Raw genomic sequence first — 14,938 nt, forward strand, 5'->3', positions numbered from 1 at the left:
GGCTAGAGGTGAATGCATTTCCCCCTCTACTCCACTCTTGTGAGATCCTACCTGAGTACTGCGTTCAGCTCTGGGCCTTCAGCATAAAAGGAACGTGGATCTGTTGGACTGTGTCTAGATTTCGATTAATGATTCTTTTTTTGGAGTGTAACTTTGATCATTAGTCTCACCTGGTTTGCTGCGTGACTGTGTATGCTTGCATTAGCATCAGCATGCAGAGGGCAATGTTAGAATATCTATGAGTACCATGTGGAGAATGGTGTCGTCTCTTCCAGCAGGAGTGCTAGTGTATACCTGTTTAAAATAACTGCGAAACTTTGACACTCGCTAACTGGAAATGCTGTATAGAACAGGAGAAAAAAGCAAACTGTCTCTTCTGCGCTTAAAATGCTTCCAACCACCTTTTGGATGTGATCATCTGCACCTGTGCTGTGCTCTGTGCAGATGACAGCGGAGCCAGGAAGAGATGTCAGAGCACACCTGCTGCTGGAGTAACTAAGCATGTACAGGGAGAAAATCGAACAGGAGTCACATGGGCACTCTGGCATAATGCAGAGCTGTGGGAGGGAGAAGATCCAGGTTTATCTCCTGGTTGTATCACTCGTCTATAGGACTTGTCCCTTCTGCATCAGAGTTACTTCATTCTGTTCTGACCCTAAGGAAAATAGGATTTTTATCATCTTCATAAAGTGCTTATTTGGTTTTCTGATGAAAAATGCTGTATACAACTAAGCTATCAAAACAACTGTGTTGCTTCTCATTTACAAGACTATGTAAGAGCTCCATAAATTTGTAAAATAAAATCATGGAATGGTTTGGGTTGGAAAGGACCTTAAAGATCATCTAGTTCCAATCCCCCTCCTGTGGGCAAGGATACCTACCACCAGTCCAGGCTGCACAAAGTCCAGTCCAACCTGGCCTTGAGCACTGTCAGGATGCGGCAGCCCCACCAGCCACAGCTGCTCTGGGCAATCTGTGCCAGTGTCTCACCATTCTCAGTAAAGAATTTCGTCCTTATAGCTAACCTAAATCTCCCCTGTTTAAGTCTGAGATTTTTTTATTTTTTTTATTTTTTTTTTTTTTTTGAAATAATAATAAATACTAACAGATGTCATTAGGTGATAGTTAAGATTTCCTTGAGGTCACAATATCCTATGGGTTCCTCAAAATCAAGACCATAGAAGAACGCAATCTGCTGAGTCTTCCTGTAGCAGATAGTAGCTGCAGGGAAATAACAGCATGTTCTCTAGTCTGACTTACAAATGGCAGTGTTACCAGGCAGCAGCTTCACAGGCTTTAGTAATTTGCTGTAGTCTGTAGATTAGTTTGAAAGTTGTGCAGGCAAGTGATTATGATTTCAAATTCAGGACATGTCTCCTTTTCATGTATGCAATCAAGAAAAAAGTGTCTGTGTTTCTGGATGTTCAGCATGTCTCATTTCCATGTTAATTCTGTAGGCTGTCAGGAGCGATGTGGATTGCCAGTAGTGTGGCAAGATATGACTGATCTGTGGGTTTATTGTAGTAGAGCAGATGAAAGTATAGTATTAAATGAAAATTTTGAGTAGGAGTTTACTGTAAAAGAAGGTGACGAGTTGTAGAAATAAGCCAATGTTGAATTGTTCCGAGGGTGAAAGTGCTGGTTTTGTGGTAGCTGAGAGAGATTATCTTTCCAGCGCAGCTTGCCAAAGGTCTAGCTCTACCTCATACCCTAGCTGGTATTTCCAGACTCATATGTAGTCTGACTCAGCATGCTGAGTTTTTTGATGATGAACAGCAAATTAAAGGAGTTAAAAGATTCCTTGTATTATCAAGCTTCCTGGGGGATCAAGGGAAGTCAGTATTGTTTTCTTTCTATATTTGCTATTCCTTGTTCTTACAAATGTATGTATTTGTGACAGAAATACACTTAGTTTGTGTCTTTCATTCTTGATTGTTTGCTCTTTTGCTGTAACCCTCTCACAGAGCTAGGACAAACCTTTGGCCAGTTGTTAAATCCAGAAAAAGAGACTAAATGTACTAAAATCAGTTTTAAATCTTTCTGTTTATATAGAAGAGTCTTCATGCTCTTTTCTTCTCACAGATGCTGAAGTCAATACCAGAAAGAAGACATTCACTGAGGTCCAAACAGAACGATTGGAGCAAGCAGAACGGACTGTTTTAATTAAGTGCCCACCAAAACTTAATGAAAAAAAGTTATTGCAATATTTATCCAGTCATGGAGACATTAAGAGTCATTTCTTTTTTGAAAGTTGGGTATGTAATAAAGTAAAATAAAATTTAGACTTAGACAAAAACAAATATCAGCATTTTGTCAAGGCCTCATACATGCAAGTTAAGAAAATGATGTATAATTAGTATATTAAATTAATTTTTGTCTTGGTTAGTGTTGACAGGTTGCTGGGCAACAGATTTTTGTTCGTAAGTCAGCTAAGCAACACTTAAGGCACAGCTAACCTGCTTTACACCAAGCAGTGCACTGTGCATTGCTCTAACAATAGAGATAACTCTCTTTTATGTGTTTCTTAAGCATTGCAGTTGTGAAGATGAATAGATTTTAGAACTTTTATGTTTAGTGCTTACTGCCACGAATAGCATATCTTAAATATTTCTGATCTTTTGTGAAGAAGCATCTAAAACTTGTTGAGGTACAGAACCTAGCATTTGGCTTCAGGACTGTCATATTAAACTGTCTCAATACTCCCAGGAACATCTAAATAGTATAGGTTGAGGGCTTGTATGCATTTATCTAACCCTCTCTCTTTCCATTTTTAATGTTTTAGGGTATCCATGCTTTAATAGAATTTTCAGAAAAGAACAGTATAGCCTCGTTGCAGGATGCCATTGGAGTCCCAAGTGCTGCAGAGTATCATGTTGTTCCATTTAAATCTAGACTTTTTACTTTCATGCTGAAAAACCCAGTTAGTCAAGCTGCTGAAGAGACACCACTTCACCTCTCTCCTCAGTCTCACATTCCAGTGAAAGACCTTATTCAGAAGCTTTGTCATGCAGACAGTGTAAGTAGAGGTTTCTTGATCTCTGTCAATCAGAAATGAACCATGCCTATTTCAGATTAGCAAGTGGTCATGTGCAACTTACAAAACAATTTATTTCTATTTTGTAAAAAAAAAACCCAACCCCTCTTAGATTTTTGTGTGAGTGGTTCTCCTTCACTGAAACAAATGGATGAAATTAGGAATTTTGATTGTCAAAATGATTTTTTCTTTATGAAATAAGCACATTTGAGATTAAAAAAAATCTTCCAGTTGCAACGATGTTAAGTAGATTTAAATGTATGCTAACAGACAGAAAGTGGGTGATTTTATATTTAAAGTATTTATTGTCTCAACTAGGTAAGCAGTCAGATGTACATGCTACTGAATGAGTATCAGCTTACAGATGAAAATATCAAGCTTCGATATCTGGTCTGTTCCCTGGTTCGGGATTTTGCACATGCGTATTTTCCAGACAGCACAGTAAAGCCATTTGGCTCTTCAGTCAACACCTTTGGTAAACTGGGATGTGATGTGGACATGTTTCTGGACTTCCGTGATACACAAAAGCATGCTGCAAAGATGGTAAGTTTATGCTGTGCATCTTCAACCTATTGGATTTCTTCAACAGAGCAGCTAATTTGCTGTTTCACACACAGAAATCAGATTGTTTATACTTAGGTTTTACATGAGTTCGTACTATAGACTGTGAACAAGTTAATTTGAATGTTGGGATTTGAAGACTTTCAAAAGCTGGATGTGACATGAAAGACATCTTCCTTGCAATAGAAAGGTGATTCGGTGTTGACGTAGACTTTGTACTGGTAGGGTGTATTTCCCTGTGAAAAAGGCCCTCATTGTCTGAAATGCATGCAATGTCAGACTTTCACATTCTACTGTTGTGGTTTCATCTTCATGGATGAAGCTACTGGGCTTCATCCATGCTGGTTTAAAGCTTGGCATTGATTTTTAGGGTTTTCATGGATTCTGAATGGGTTATTAAGTAAGCAATTCTGGCATTTTGAAGGCTTTTTATTTGTATGGTGATAGATAGTTTGTGGAAAAACTAGCTTTGTTTTCCATAAAAAAATAAAATCATGATAGGCTTAAGCTTTTGAGGATTAAAAATTCACTCAGCTTTTCTGTACAATTTGTGTATTGCCATATACATACCTTTAAAGAAATATCATTGCAAACATACATAGTTTTTAGTTCTATTGCAGTGATCAGACACAATGAAAGCAAAATGTCAGCTGAAGATTTCACACACACATCGTGTGTGAATTGTAAAAATCTAGGAACCCTTACATTTAAACAATAAAGTTGCCTCTTAAATTTTGAGGGAAAAGTCTTTCAAGTATAAAATGCCCATTTTCAAAGCATATTTTGTAACTAGCTGTTTTCTTTAGTATTCATCCTCTGTAGAAATAGAAGTTCTGTTGTGAACTTTGTTGTTATTTGATGATGGACAGGTTTACTAGCAGTTGTGATTACTTTTGGGTGGTTCACAGACTTACTACTATGGGGATGCTGCAGCAAGAGCCAGCAGGGATACTTGAGTGTGTGCCTTCAGATTACGTGGTAGGTTAATAGGCTGTGTGGCACACTTCTACTCTGTGTGGTGCAGCAAAGCTTTTGTCTTGCGTGCAAGCACAGACTATGTGCAGTGAAGATGATGATCTTGTTGGTTTTGTTGACATTTTAGAGTGTTAAAACGTGGGCACATCTGCTGCATCAATGTGAAAGTTTGTAAAATAAGAAACGCTAGACATTGCTGACGAGCTCAGGTTTGGCCAGTGGCTGGTCCATCTTGGAGCTGGCTGGAACTGTCCCTGTCCAACGTTAGGAGCAGCTTCTGGTGGCTTCTCAAAGAAGCCAACCCTGCTGCTCCCCTACTACGAAAACCTTGCCATGTAAACCTGATACTAACATTGGGTCCATCGGCTGTGATGGGCAACAGACAATACTTCAGAGGAACGCAAAAGTCTCATATAGTTGGCAGTGTGATTTGTAGGGAGAACAGTATTCTCCCTGGCAAATTGTGTGACTCGTATACGTAACTTGACTGTCTTAGAACAACTGAAGACAAGCAGAGGTAGCTTTAGTTATAAGATGATAAAGCAGCAGTGGAATGGGTATCTTCTGATTTCTGCTCTATTGCAACCTTTTAGGAGGTACCAGCAATGGAGGAGGACCAGGCATTTCAGTACCTATTTACATTAAATAACATTCTATTTAGTCTTATGGTAAACTGATTGCTAACCGTGAATTAAAAAAGCAGCAAAAGTGGGAACATTCTTTACCAAGAGTGGATTATCAATGTAATGTTTGACCATGGGCATTTTTAACATGTGGGCAGTTTGGGATATTAGTGAATGACATAAAACGGTTTGTGATATTTTTAAAGTAACAGTTTTTGTGTTAAAACAGTTATGCTGTTGAGGTACTCTTATCAATTTACCCCCGAGTAATAGTTTACTTTATGTATGTTTGCTGTTCTGAGTGACATGGCAAGAATAGGTAGAGAACCACAGGGTTGGGGCAAGTGTATCAGTACTTCATCCTGCTCAACAGGGACCAAAGCTATGTAAGAAGGTCCTATCAATGATTTAAGAGTGTATGTTTTATCATTACAAAAAAAAGTCTTTATTCAGCTTTTGACAGATACTGAGCTACTGTTTGGGAAGGCATGTTGTGATTTTTGTCACAAACAAAAAGGTCTGAAAGCCAGCACACCTACATGTTGGACGAGTTCCCGTGGTTTTTTTTTCTTGTTACCTACCTCAGTGTTAATAGTTACAGGCTCTTTTCACTTCGAGCCAGCCCTGCTGTAGCATGCAGCTACACAGCTAAATGGATGAGGGACCGCTCTCCTGGTATGGTCAAACACACATGCTGTCTGGAGAACTGTTGGCAAGAGCAGGAACAGTCCACTTCAGTGATTGCTGGAGCGACTCAGGAATTCAGCACTTAAATTGAGTTTATGGGAAAGGTTCCAAGGTCCTTAACCTCCGAATCATTTCTCTTGTCTGTGAGCCCATGTTTCTTTTGCACTAACCTGGTGACAACAAAAGCACGTCCCCTGTGTCTCAGAGGACTAGTTAGGTCACTGTGTAATGCTGTTTGTATAGTGTGCATTCACTCATGATGTGTTCTAAGGTGGGTAGTAAATCAGTGTCATCTATTGAATTAGCAAGCAAAATTAGCTGAGGCTTCTTAGAAACGTAGAGGGACTATAAAGAGAACAGAGATTTCATAGGTATGAAGTCACTTTATTGAGGTATACGCTACAAATATGGCAGTTCAAAATACAAAGACCTACAGGGAAATTATTTTCTGATGTTGTCAGAATACACCTTCACAGGTGTTTTCATTTGTCATAAAAACTGTATGTGTTGTGAACTGATTCTTTTAGGTCTTACAGAAGCTTATCTTCATTTTGAAGGATGAAGTGATTTGCATGGATTTTGGGGGGTTTTTTGATTTATTTTTTTTTTTTAATGAAAAAGACATTTTCCTTTACACTGCTATTTGATTCACTAATGATGCATTGTTCTTTGAGGATTTGAAATGGAATTACTGGTGGTTTGAAATTAAGGGTGTTTTGGTTGTCATTCGCCTCTCTAATTTCACTGTATGCTCCTCTTTTCAGTCAGATCACATATGCCCTCTCAGGAATTCCGGAATTACTTGTTGTAGGCAATAGTGATATGTAGTAGTATTATACTGTAAAGTAACTTGTTCAGATGAGGGTAAGTTGATCACTATTAATCTGGAAAAATTAAGTCAGTGAAAAAGAATATAAAAGATGATATAGTATGTTTTTACCGTTTTCAGAGTTCTGCACGTTGCTTTGAGTAATTCTTGTCTCTCAATCTTTAATTGAAACTCCTTTGCAAACTTGTAATCTATCACAAGTATTCTTAAATGTCTCTGGTTCCAGTGCTAACACTTTACATTTAAAATTCTCTGTTAGAAAAAAGGTCCCTTTGAAATGGAATATCAAATGAAGAGATTACCATCTGAAAGATTAGCAACCCAGAAAATTCTGTCTGTGATTGGTGATTGCCTTGATAATTTTGGTCCTGGATGTGTGAGTGTGCAGAAGATACTCAATGCTCGCTGCCCGCTGGTGAAATTTTCCCATCAGCCGACAGGATTCCAGTGTGATCTGTCAGTGAGCAACAGGTGAGACAGTTTTAAAAAGTTTAGAAAGAATACTAATGTAATTATGTTCTCAAAGTGGGTAATGAAAACTGTTTCATCTACTCCTTTCTGTGCTGTTAACAGATGCGAACGCTGGCTCTGAAAGTAAAAAGAATATATTTGACTTCTAGAGTTTAGGTTTTGGTGTAGTTAAGATACCTTTCTCCAGCATAGGAAATGCTTACTGGCTGAAACCACTCTATACAGTAAGGTTGACTTACAAGGAATTGAAAGAAGGCAATGCTTGTTAGTTATTATTTCCCTTCATGTATATGGGGCATATGCACTGCCTTCTTTTGATTGGTTTTCAGATTAAGCAGCTCCATTGTGTTAATTTTTAGTTATTTGGCTTCTAGTTATATTAGTGTCCTTTTTTTCTTAAGGGTCTGCATACAACTGTTTGCTGGCAAGATATCTTGAATGCTAAATTAACTTGCTGCGTCTGAAAACGAAGTCTGTCTGAAGTGTTACTGTTATTTCGGACCTTTCACCGCAATGCCCAATAGAGGGAGCAAGCTTCTTAGAAATACCTCTCCTTGCATCTGTTTTTCCTCTTAACAGCTTGCCCTCGTTTGGTTTATAGTAAAACATGATTTGTTTTGCTGTCACGTATTTATTAAGAATACCCACCTCAATCCAGAATACATCCATAGCACTGGTTTGAGGGTACATAATAAAACATGAGTAACTAACTCTTTTTGTTGTTGTTAGGGAGTAGTAGAATGTGAGTGATTATCTTTGAGAATACTTTTGATAAGGCTTTTAGTGCAGATTTTGTGATTTGTCTACATGAGATACAATCAGAGCCTACCCTGAATTTTCTGAATTACCCAAAGTTCCGTTTCAGAATATGCAGGAGTTGTTAAGGCAGTACTGAACAGATGTCTTGCAATAAAATTACTTTTGTATATGCAGCCACAGTGAAAGTCAGCATGTGAACATTTCCTTGTAATTCTCTGCTGACAGTTTGGCTGGTTGGGACTGTGTGTGTTGTCTTGTTATCATTTGGAGTAATACCAAACCTCTGGATGCAAGGAAGCGCTTCAGAGTTGTAAAACTTCAACATGGTAAATTTTCCCAAAATGCCATGGTGGATTTTTAGAAAAACTCAGTGCAAGATTAGGAGTAAAATTATGGGGTTTGCGTTCATTATGTCTAGTTTCATTCCTGAGAACTTGATGGGACATTTTTGTTTCTTTCTTTCTTTTTTGCTTGTTTGGTTTGGTTTTTTTTTTTTTTTTTGTTTGTTTGTTTGTTTGTTTGTGTAACTCACACTGTGATGTGGAACAAGGAAACAGTGCAAATGCAGTATTGTTATTTACCCATAACTGTATACTTATTACTATGGAAATTTACCAAGTATTTCATCCTGGACAGTTTTCAGGCATTGTCTTCTGTTTTTTTAAATGCATAAAAGTTAAATGTGTTTTCTTATGGATACCCAACTGGTGCTGTAGGGCTGAACAATGAACACTGCATCTGGTACTTCCCGGTTCTCTCATTATTTATATGTCTTTTCAATTCTTCTTCAGCATTGCTATAAAAAGTTCAGAACTCCTGTACATCTATGGCTGTCTGGATTCCCGTGTAAGAGCACTAGTGTTCAGTGTACGATGTTGGGCCCGTGTTCATGGACTTACAAATAGTATTCCTGGTACCTGGATTACAAACTTCTCTCTGACCATGATGATCATGTTTTTTCTGCAAAGGAGATCACCACCTATCATTCCAACACTAGATCAGCTTAAAGAACTGGCAGGTAAGGACAGCTATCTATGTGTTTATTGCAGTGACTTTCACATTTATTTTCTCTAAAGTGCTGAATAAACTCAAGCAATTTCTTTACGATCTCAAATACTGGCACATACTGTGTGTGCCTTATGTTTCAGGGAATATACAGGTTTTAGATGTATTTTTTTGGTGAAAATATTACATTTTAAAGGCAAAAAATCCATTTTCAATACAATACTAAATTCTGTTTAGAGGGGTTAGGCTTGTTCTGTGCCTCAGATAATTAAGAGCTCATTTATTTGCTCAGTGCTCCCATGCTAGCTCTTTTTTTTTTTTTTTTCATCTGTTTGTTTAGTTTCTACTTTGGTGGGTTTTTTTTTTTTTTCCTAGAAGACTTGCAGGGTCTCAGATGTCTCTGCAGTTAAGAATTTTGTGCAGACTGATCTGATGTGTATTGTTTTATAGGTATCAAATGTTTAAAAGAAAGGCTATATTTTTTCCTCACAATTTATAATATCCCTGAGACTGTCTAGGCCATCTGCAAATAATTCTTTTATCTTCCCAAACAAGCTGTTCTGGCTGTTTCATACATAGCTTTCAGGGTGTATTATCTTCAGTAAATCTTAGGAAAGCATAGAGAATGACACCCCAAGTTCTCGGTTCCTCACTCATGCTTTCTGCTTATTGACATGCTTCTCTGGAAGCTTTGAGTGCTCTGAGTGGAGGAGAAGGTCTGTGTCCAGCTGCTTTAAAATCATAGAATAGTTAGGGTTGGAAAGGACCTTAAGATCATCTAGTTCCAACCCCCCTGCCATGAGCAGGGACACCTCACACTAAACTGTGTCGCCCAAGGCTCTGTCCAGCCTGGCCTTGAACACCTCCAGGGTTGGAGCATTCACAAAATCAGTTGAACCATTCCATCAGAAGTCTATAGAATTATTTTTTTTTTAAACATATAAGCCAAAACACCTGCACTGAAATTTTACAAGAATATTCCTAAGTCTCTTCTAAGTTTTTCAAAAAAAGGCAGTGGACACTTTGGGTCTGATTTTTTTTGAAACCCTCATTAACCTTAGAGATTTGTGCTGTTTAGTGTGTGATAAAGCTCTGTATGCAGAGATACCATAAGTTTGTTACTTAAATAAGTAACTTAAGAGATACAAAGGTATCCTATACCTTATTCTTGTAGGCTTTTAGAAATACAGCATTTACTCATGCTTCTTTTCCTTTGCCTGTCTATGGACTTTTTTATTTTAAATTTTTAACCACTTAAGTTGAATCTTAACCTGAAAGTTCACTCGTGAACTCCTAATCTGATGTACTTGGTACAATAGCATTAATCAAATCCAGTCATGTCTGTTATCTTAATTTTATTAAGCACAATGGCATTTTATTATTTATCACTTAAAGTTATGCCCGTGATTTTTTTTTTTTTTTTTTTTTTTTTCAGATCAAAAAGACAAGCTTGTAATTGGAGGATATGATTGCTCATTTGTTAGTGATTTAAGCAAGATTAAACGTACAAATAATACAGAAACACTTGGTAGGTAAATTGTCATTAACTTTTTAAAATTATTTTTCATGAGCATACTGAAAATAAACTTTTAATGTTACTGATGGCTATTGTTTTTCTTTCCCTTAGATGTATTGTTGGGTGACTTTTTTGAATATTATGGAAACTTTGATTTCAGAAGGAATTCCATAAATCTTCGAAAGGTGAATGAATTTTAATCTCTCATCAGTATCAGTTGAATATCTTTGTCTGCCATTTGACAAACTACGTATGCTAAGCAAGAGTTTCTGTCATTTTTAATTGCATATACAAAGTCCATTTACATTGGTTCTATCCAGAAACAGTCCTTTTTGTGAAGGCAAAAAGTTTTCCTCTCAAAGCCTTATCACTTATAGCACCATTAAGGACATTTACAGTGTCATTACTTGGGTATGTTGGAAAGCACAAACACTGATGCTAAGCCTGTATGGTTTTTCATGAAAACCCTGTAATAAAAGTGGCAGGTTTAAAAAATAGAAGCTATTTTGCTACATACATAACTAGCTGCCTTAACTTCCACCTGTTCCTGCTGGGCTGCGTACTGGGGTTTCAGTGATGTGTTGCTGTGTGGACATTTGTTTGTGTTCTGTTTTCTACATGGGCACTATGGATTACTGGCATGAAGAGATCTTTTTGCTGTTGCAGGTTGGTCTTAGAAACTGGTTCATTAAGCTGGGGAACTTTTGTTTGCCATTAAGCCTTAAAAAAGGCAAGCAAAAAATATACACATGCTGGAGCCTGAGCTTGTCAGGGCAAATGTCTGTGCTGCTGATGTTTTTCTGTTTAACTAGTCAGTCCCCTTGGGCCTGGGCAAGAGTATGTAGCATGTATGTGGACATTTCCTGGACTAGCAGTAATTGGTGGATTCTGGCTGCAGCTTGTGGTGGAAGGCCTGAAGAGATTCTGTAATACAGAGCAGGTCAGCCCAGTAGCACTGATAAGCACCAAGATGGAAGGGTGTTTAAACAGCAGACTACATAGTTGTCAATGACTTGCCCAAAAGGGGACCATGACCTGAATACCTCTGTACTTAAAGGACAGACTGAATGGGGAGGAATTTCAGCCAAAGTAATAATCTTGTTTTGTTATACTAATGAGTACTGAAAGAGGAGTGGTTTGACAGTTTAAGTGCTTGTAGTAGTTTATCAAACTGGGCTATGCAGGTTAATATGACACACTCATGCCACCCATACACAAATGGAGATAGAAGTAGGAGGCTGCAATGAGTGAGGTCTGAGGTTTGTGGAAAAGCAAATGGGAGAACGGCCAAAAAGACAGGCTAAGTTGTAGTTGTGTGTTCTTTGCATTGGAGGAAATCTAAGCTGAATGCGGCAAGGAAAACCACCACTAAGAGGATTCAGAGAGCAGGAGTCATACAGTCAGGTTGACGGGAAAATTAACTTGATTAATAACAACTGGGATTTTTTTTGCAAAAAGTTCTCTACTTGGTCAAAATACTTGTAATGCTAATGTAATAACTCAAGTGATTTGTTATTTGCTCAGCCTATAATACACATATGCAACTTTGGCTTTTTCTTTCCACTGTCTGCAGGGAAAGGAAGTAAATAAACCTGAATCGTCTCCTCTTTATATCTGGAATCCTTTTGAACAAGACCTTAATATTAGCAAGAATGTTAATCTGCCACAGCTGGAGAAATTTGTAGCTATGGCCAGAGAAAGCGCCTGGATTTTACGGAAGGAAGAGAAAGCTCAGCAAATGATCAATAAAGAGCCTTGGGGACTGGCAGCCCTACTGATACCATTTGGAAAAAGTAATTCCAGCAAGATGAAGAATAGGATGAAAGGAATAGGAAGTGAAACAATCAGAAACCTCTTGGACTCTTTAAAGTTAAATAATCCAAACAGTCTACAAAAAGCAGTGGGAAAGTGACTTTCAGCACAGAAACACAGTAGCTGATATTCTGTTTTAGGAATTGAAGGTGACACACAGTCTGAAGAACATTACTTTTAATATTTCTATTATGGTGAAATGGAGAGTAAAATGACCTCTGTTTTCCATTGTGATGCTTTTTGTACAGGTCTGCTTTCTTTCTGTACACTTTTCTCCTTGCTCTTCATTTTTCCATCTGTTTTATGAATGAAGAGCATTCAAATGCAAGTTTTACAGATACATTTTGGAAGTAGTCTTCAGTTGGGCCCTGTTTAAAAAAAGACTGACAGGAACAGCATGGGAAGAAGCCTTTGGGAATTCTATTGGCTAACATACGAATGATATGCTAAGTAAAAGCTCAAGAAACAACCACTTTTCGGTAAAACCTCGGTTTGAAAGATTAATGTGTTAGAACCATTGCTTCCAATCCAATCATGTTTTGGAAACCAGTAAAACCGAAGTGCATGTATCTATTTTTGCAGTCATTTTCCATTTATGTAGATAGTTCCAAGCCAAAATAAAGAGAATGGAATTAGATAGTAGGGTTTGCCGTTTCATAAGACATTGCTCTCCAAGGGTAGTGCAACTGTTCCATGGCGGAAAAGTGGTTTTGTTCTTGTGTTTACCATTTGATTTCACATTTCTTCAGTCAACTCTTTTGTTGTTTGTACCCACAGGACTGGTTTCCACTCACACTTGTATATACACTCATGTTTCTCGTCTTGCCTTCAACTTCACTTTCAACCTGTCTTTCAGGTTCAGGCAGGGGCTTTTGCATGGCCGCCTTGCCTCATCACTCTCCTCAAAAGTTGCTGCCTACTAGACAACACCAAAGCCTTCCTCTCACTATACTTTGCAAAAGGTTCTATTCCTTGCAGAGATCTGTAGGGAATCAGGTATTATGCTGGAGTCCTGTTCCCAGTCTTGCTGTATTTTTCAGATATTCAGCAAAACGACGATTGTCCCCCTTCCAGATCAGTGAGAGTCAATCCTTCCCATTGACTTAAAGCATTGAGTTCTCTTCCATCTGCCACAAAAGAGAGTGTTTTCGGAGGAAGGGGGAGAGGGAAGGGAAAAAAGTCAGAAAGGTAAGTGGAGAGCAGATGTGATGATAAGCAAATGTCACATAGATTTTTCTAAGTTCGTTGTGAGTATTCTACCTGTCCAGTTTGAGAGCCACTCGTGCACTGAAACTAAATGGCAACAATGATAACTCTACAGACTGTTATCTTTATTCTTAACAGAAATCCTATACAAGAAATAGCTGTAACTCGGAGATTATCATACAGATGCAACATTGATGTTTATGAGCATCTTCATTTTCAGTATGTTTAGATTCTTAAATGTTGCAGTGGTATATGATACTGTATAGACTTTCTTTCTAATGGTGTGGTCTGAAGAGTTTAGAAGTGTGTTTTCTGTTTTCCCTGAGGTATTATTTGCTGGAAATACTGTGGGCCATAATGCATACTGAAAAAGTACTTGTGAAAACTGGGCAAGGAAAAGTACTTCCCAGCAACTGGCAGACAAAAGGGTCAGACTTGGAGATCAATTCCATGTTAGTTTATTTGAAGTTTAAAATAATACTCATGTGTCCATTTCTGATTCAGAAATGTTTTCTTGAATAACGGCTCACATTGTCATTATCCTGGTCACAGGAATTAATTCTCATATGAACTACATAGTCATTATCTTGGTCACAGGAATTAATTCTCATATGAACTTCTTCAAGATTGAGCTTTGAATTTCAGACTTAGTTTTCTACCTAAATCCTGGTGCTAGTATGTGAACTTCTTTTTGGTGGCTGGTATGATAACATGTTACTGGTGCTAACCCAAAGCTTTTAATAGCAAGCATGGCATAGATGCTGTAAAGAGCCTATTGCTACCTTAATCTTTACAGAACCTAGAGATACACTTTTCTGCAGTTTCCCCCAGCAAAAGGCTCTGAAGCTTATTGAAGTTTTTCAAAGGTTAGGGCAGTACTTGAGTACTGGTGAGTTTTCTTTTTCCAGCTAAACAAAATGGGTAATTCTGCAGTGCAATAATAAGACAATGGGTTATCGGGGACAGAAGCACACAGCAGAGCTGTGGCAGTGTACATCTACTTGCATTGTATTCACAGTGGTTCACTCTAACAGAGATGTTATAAGAAATTCGACACATGGACTCAAGATGCTTGTAGTCAAATACGAGTAAACTTTGTATTTTGGTTACACACTTGAGCCACACTGAAGCTCTTTCTTCATTTGTAAATATGTATAGGCATTAAAGCTGCTTAGTATTCCTTTAAAGGCAGGGCAGAACATGGTTACTGTACGTGCAGGGCCTTTCAGCATCGCTTTTCTGTTTAGACTGACTGTCCCTTTTGGGAATAGTTCTGAGCCCTTGTCATGGCTGCAGGCCAATTTCTGAAAAGGAAAGAAAAAAAAAGAAGCCAAAAGCAGTATTGTAGCAATGGAAATGCATAGGTGATTGGTTCGGATGTCTGCAGGTCCAGGGAGTTGGAGACTAGCTGCCGAGTGAAGCCTAGACATTTTGAGGTTGATTTATATCGTATTGATGAT

General features: G+C 38.0%; 1 protein-coding gene across 1 annotated transcript; it reads left to right on the forward strand.

Annotated features, from left to right (window-relative positions):
• Nucleotides 1-2,082: 2,082 nt before the first annotated feature.
• On the forward strand, nt 2,083-12,841 carry MTPAP (mitochondrial poly(A) polymerase; the record flags this gene model as incomplete). Its single annotated transcript, XM_010017726.1, has 8 exons — nt 2,083-2,255; nt 2,783-3,016; nt 3,353-3,577; nt 6,969-7,180; nt 8,731-8,957; nt 10,380-10,472; nt 10,572-10,645; nt 12,034-12,841. Coding segments are annotated over 8 exons (1,577 nt in total), but the record flags the coding sequence as incomplete, so codon positions are not given.
• Between the last annotated feature and the right edge of the window lie 2,097 nt (nt 12,842-14,938).

This window comes from Nestor notabilis, unplaced genomic scaffold (genome assembly GCF_000696875.1).
Source record: "Nestor notabilis isolate BGI_N333 unplaced genomic scaffold, ASM69687v1 scaffold13077, whole genome shotgun sequence".
In the NCBI taxonomy this organism is placed as follows: domain Eukaryota; kingdom Metazoa; phylum Chordata; class Aves; order Psittaciformes; family Psittacidae; genus Nestor; species Nestor notabilis.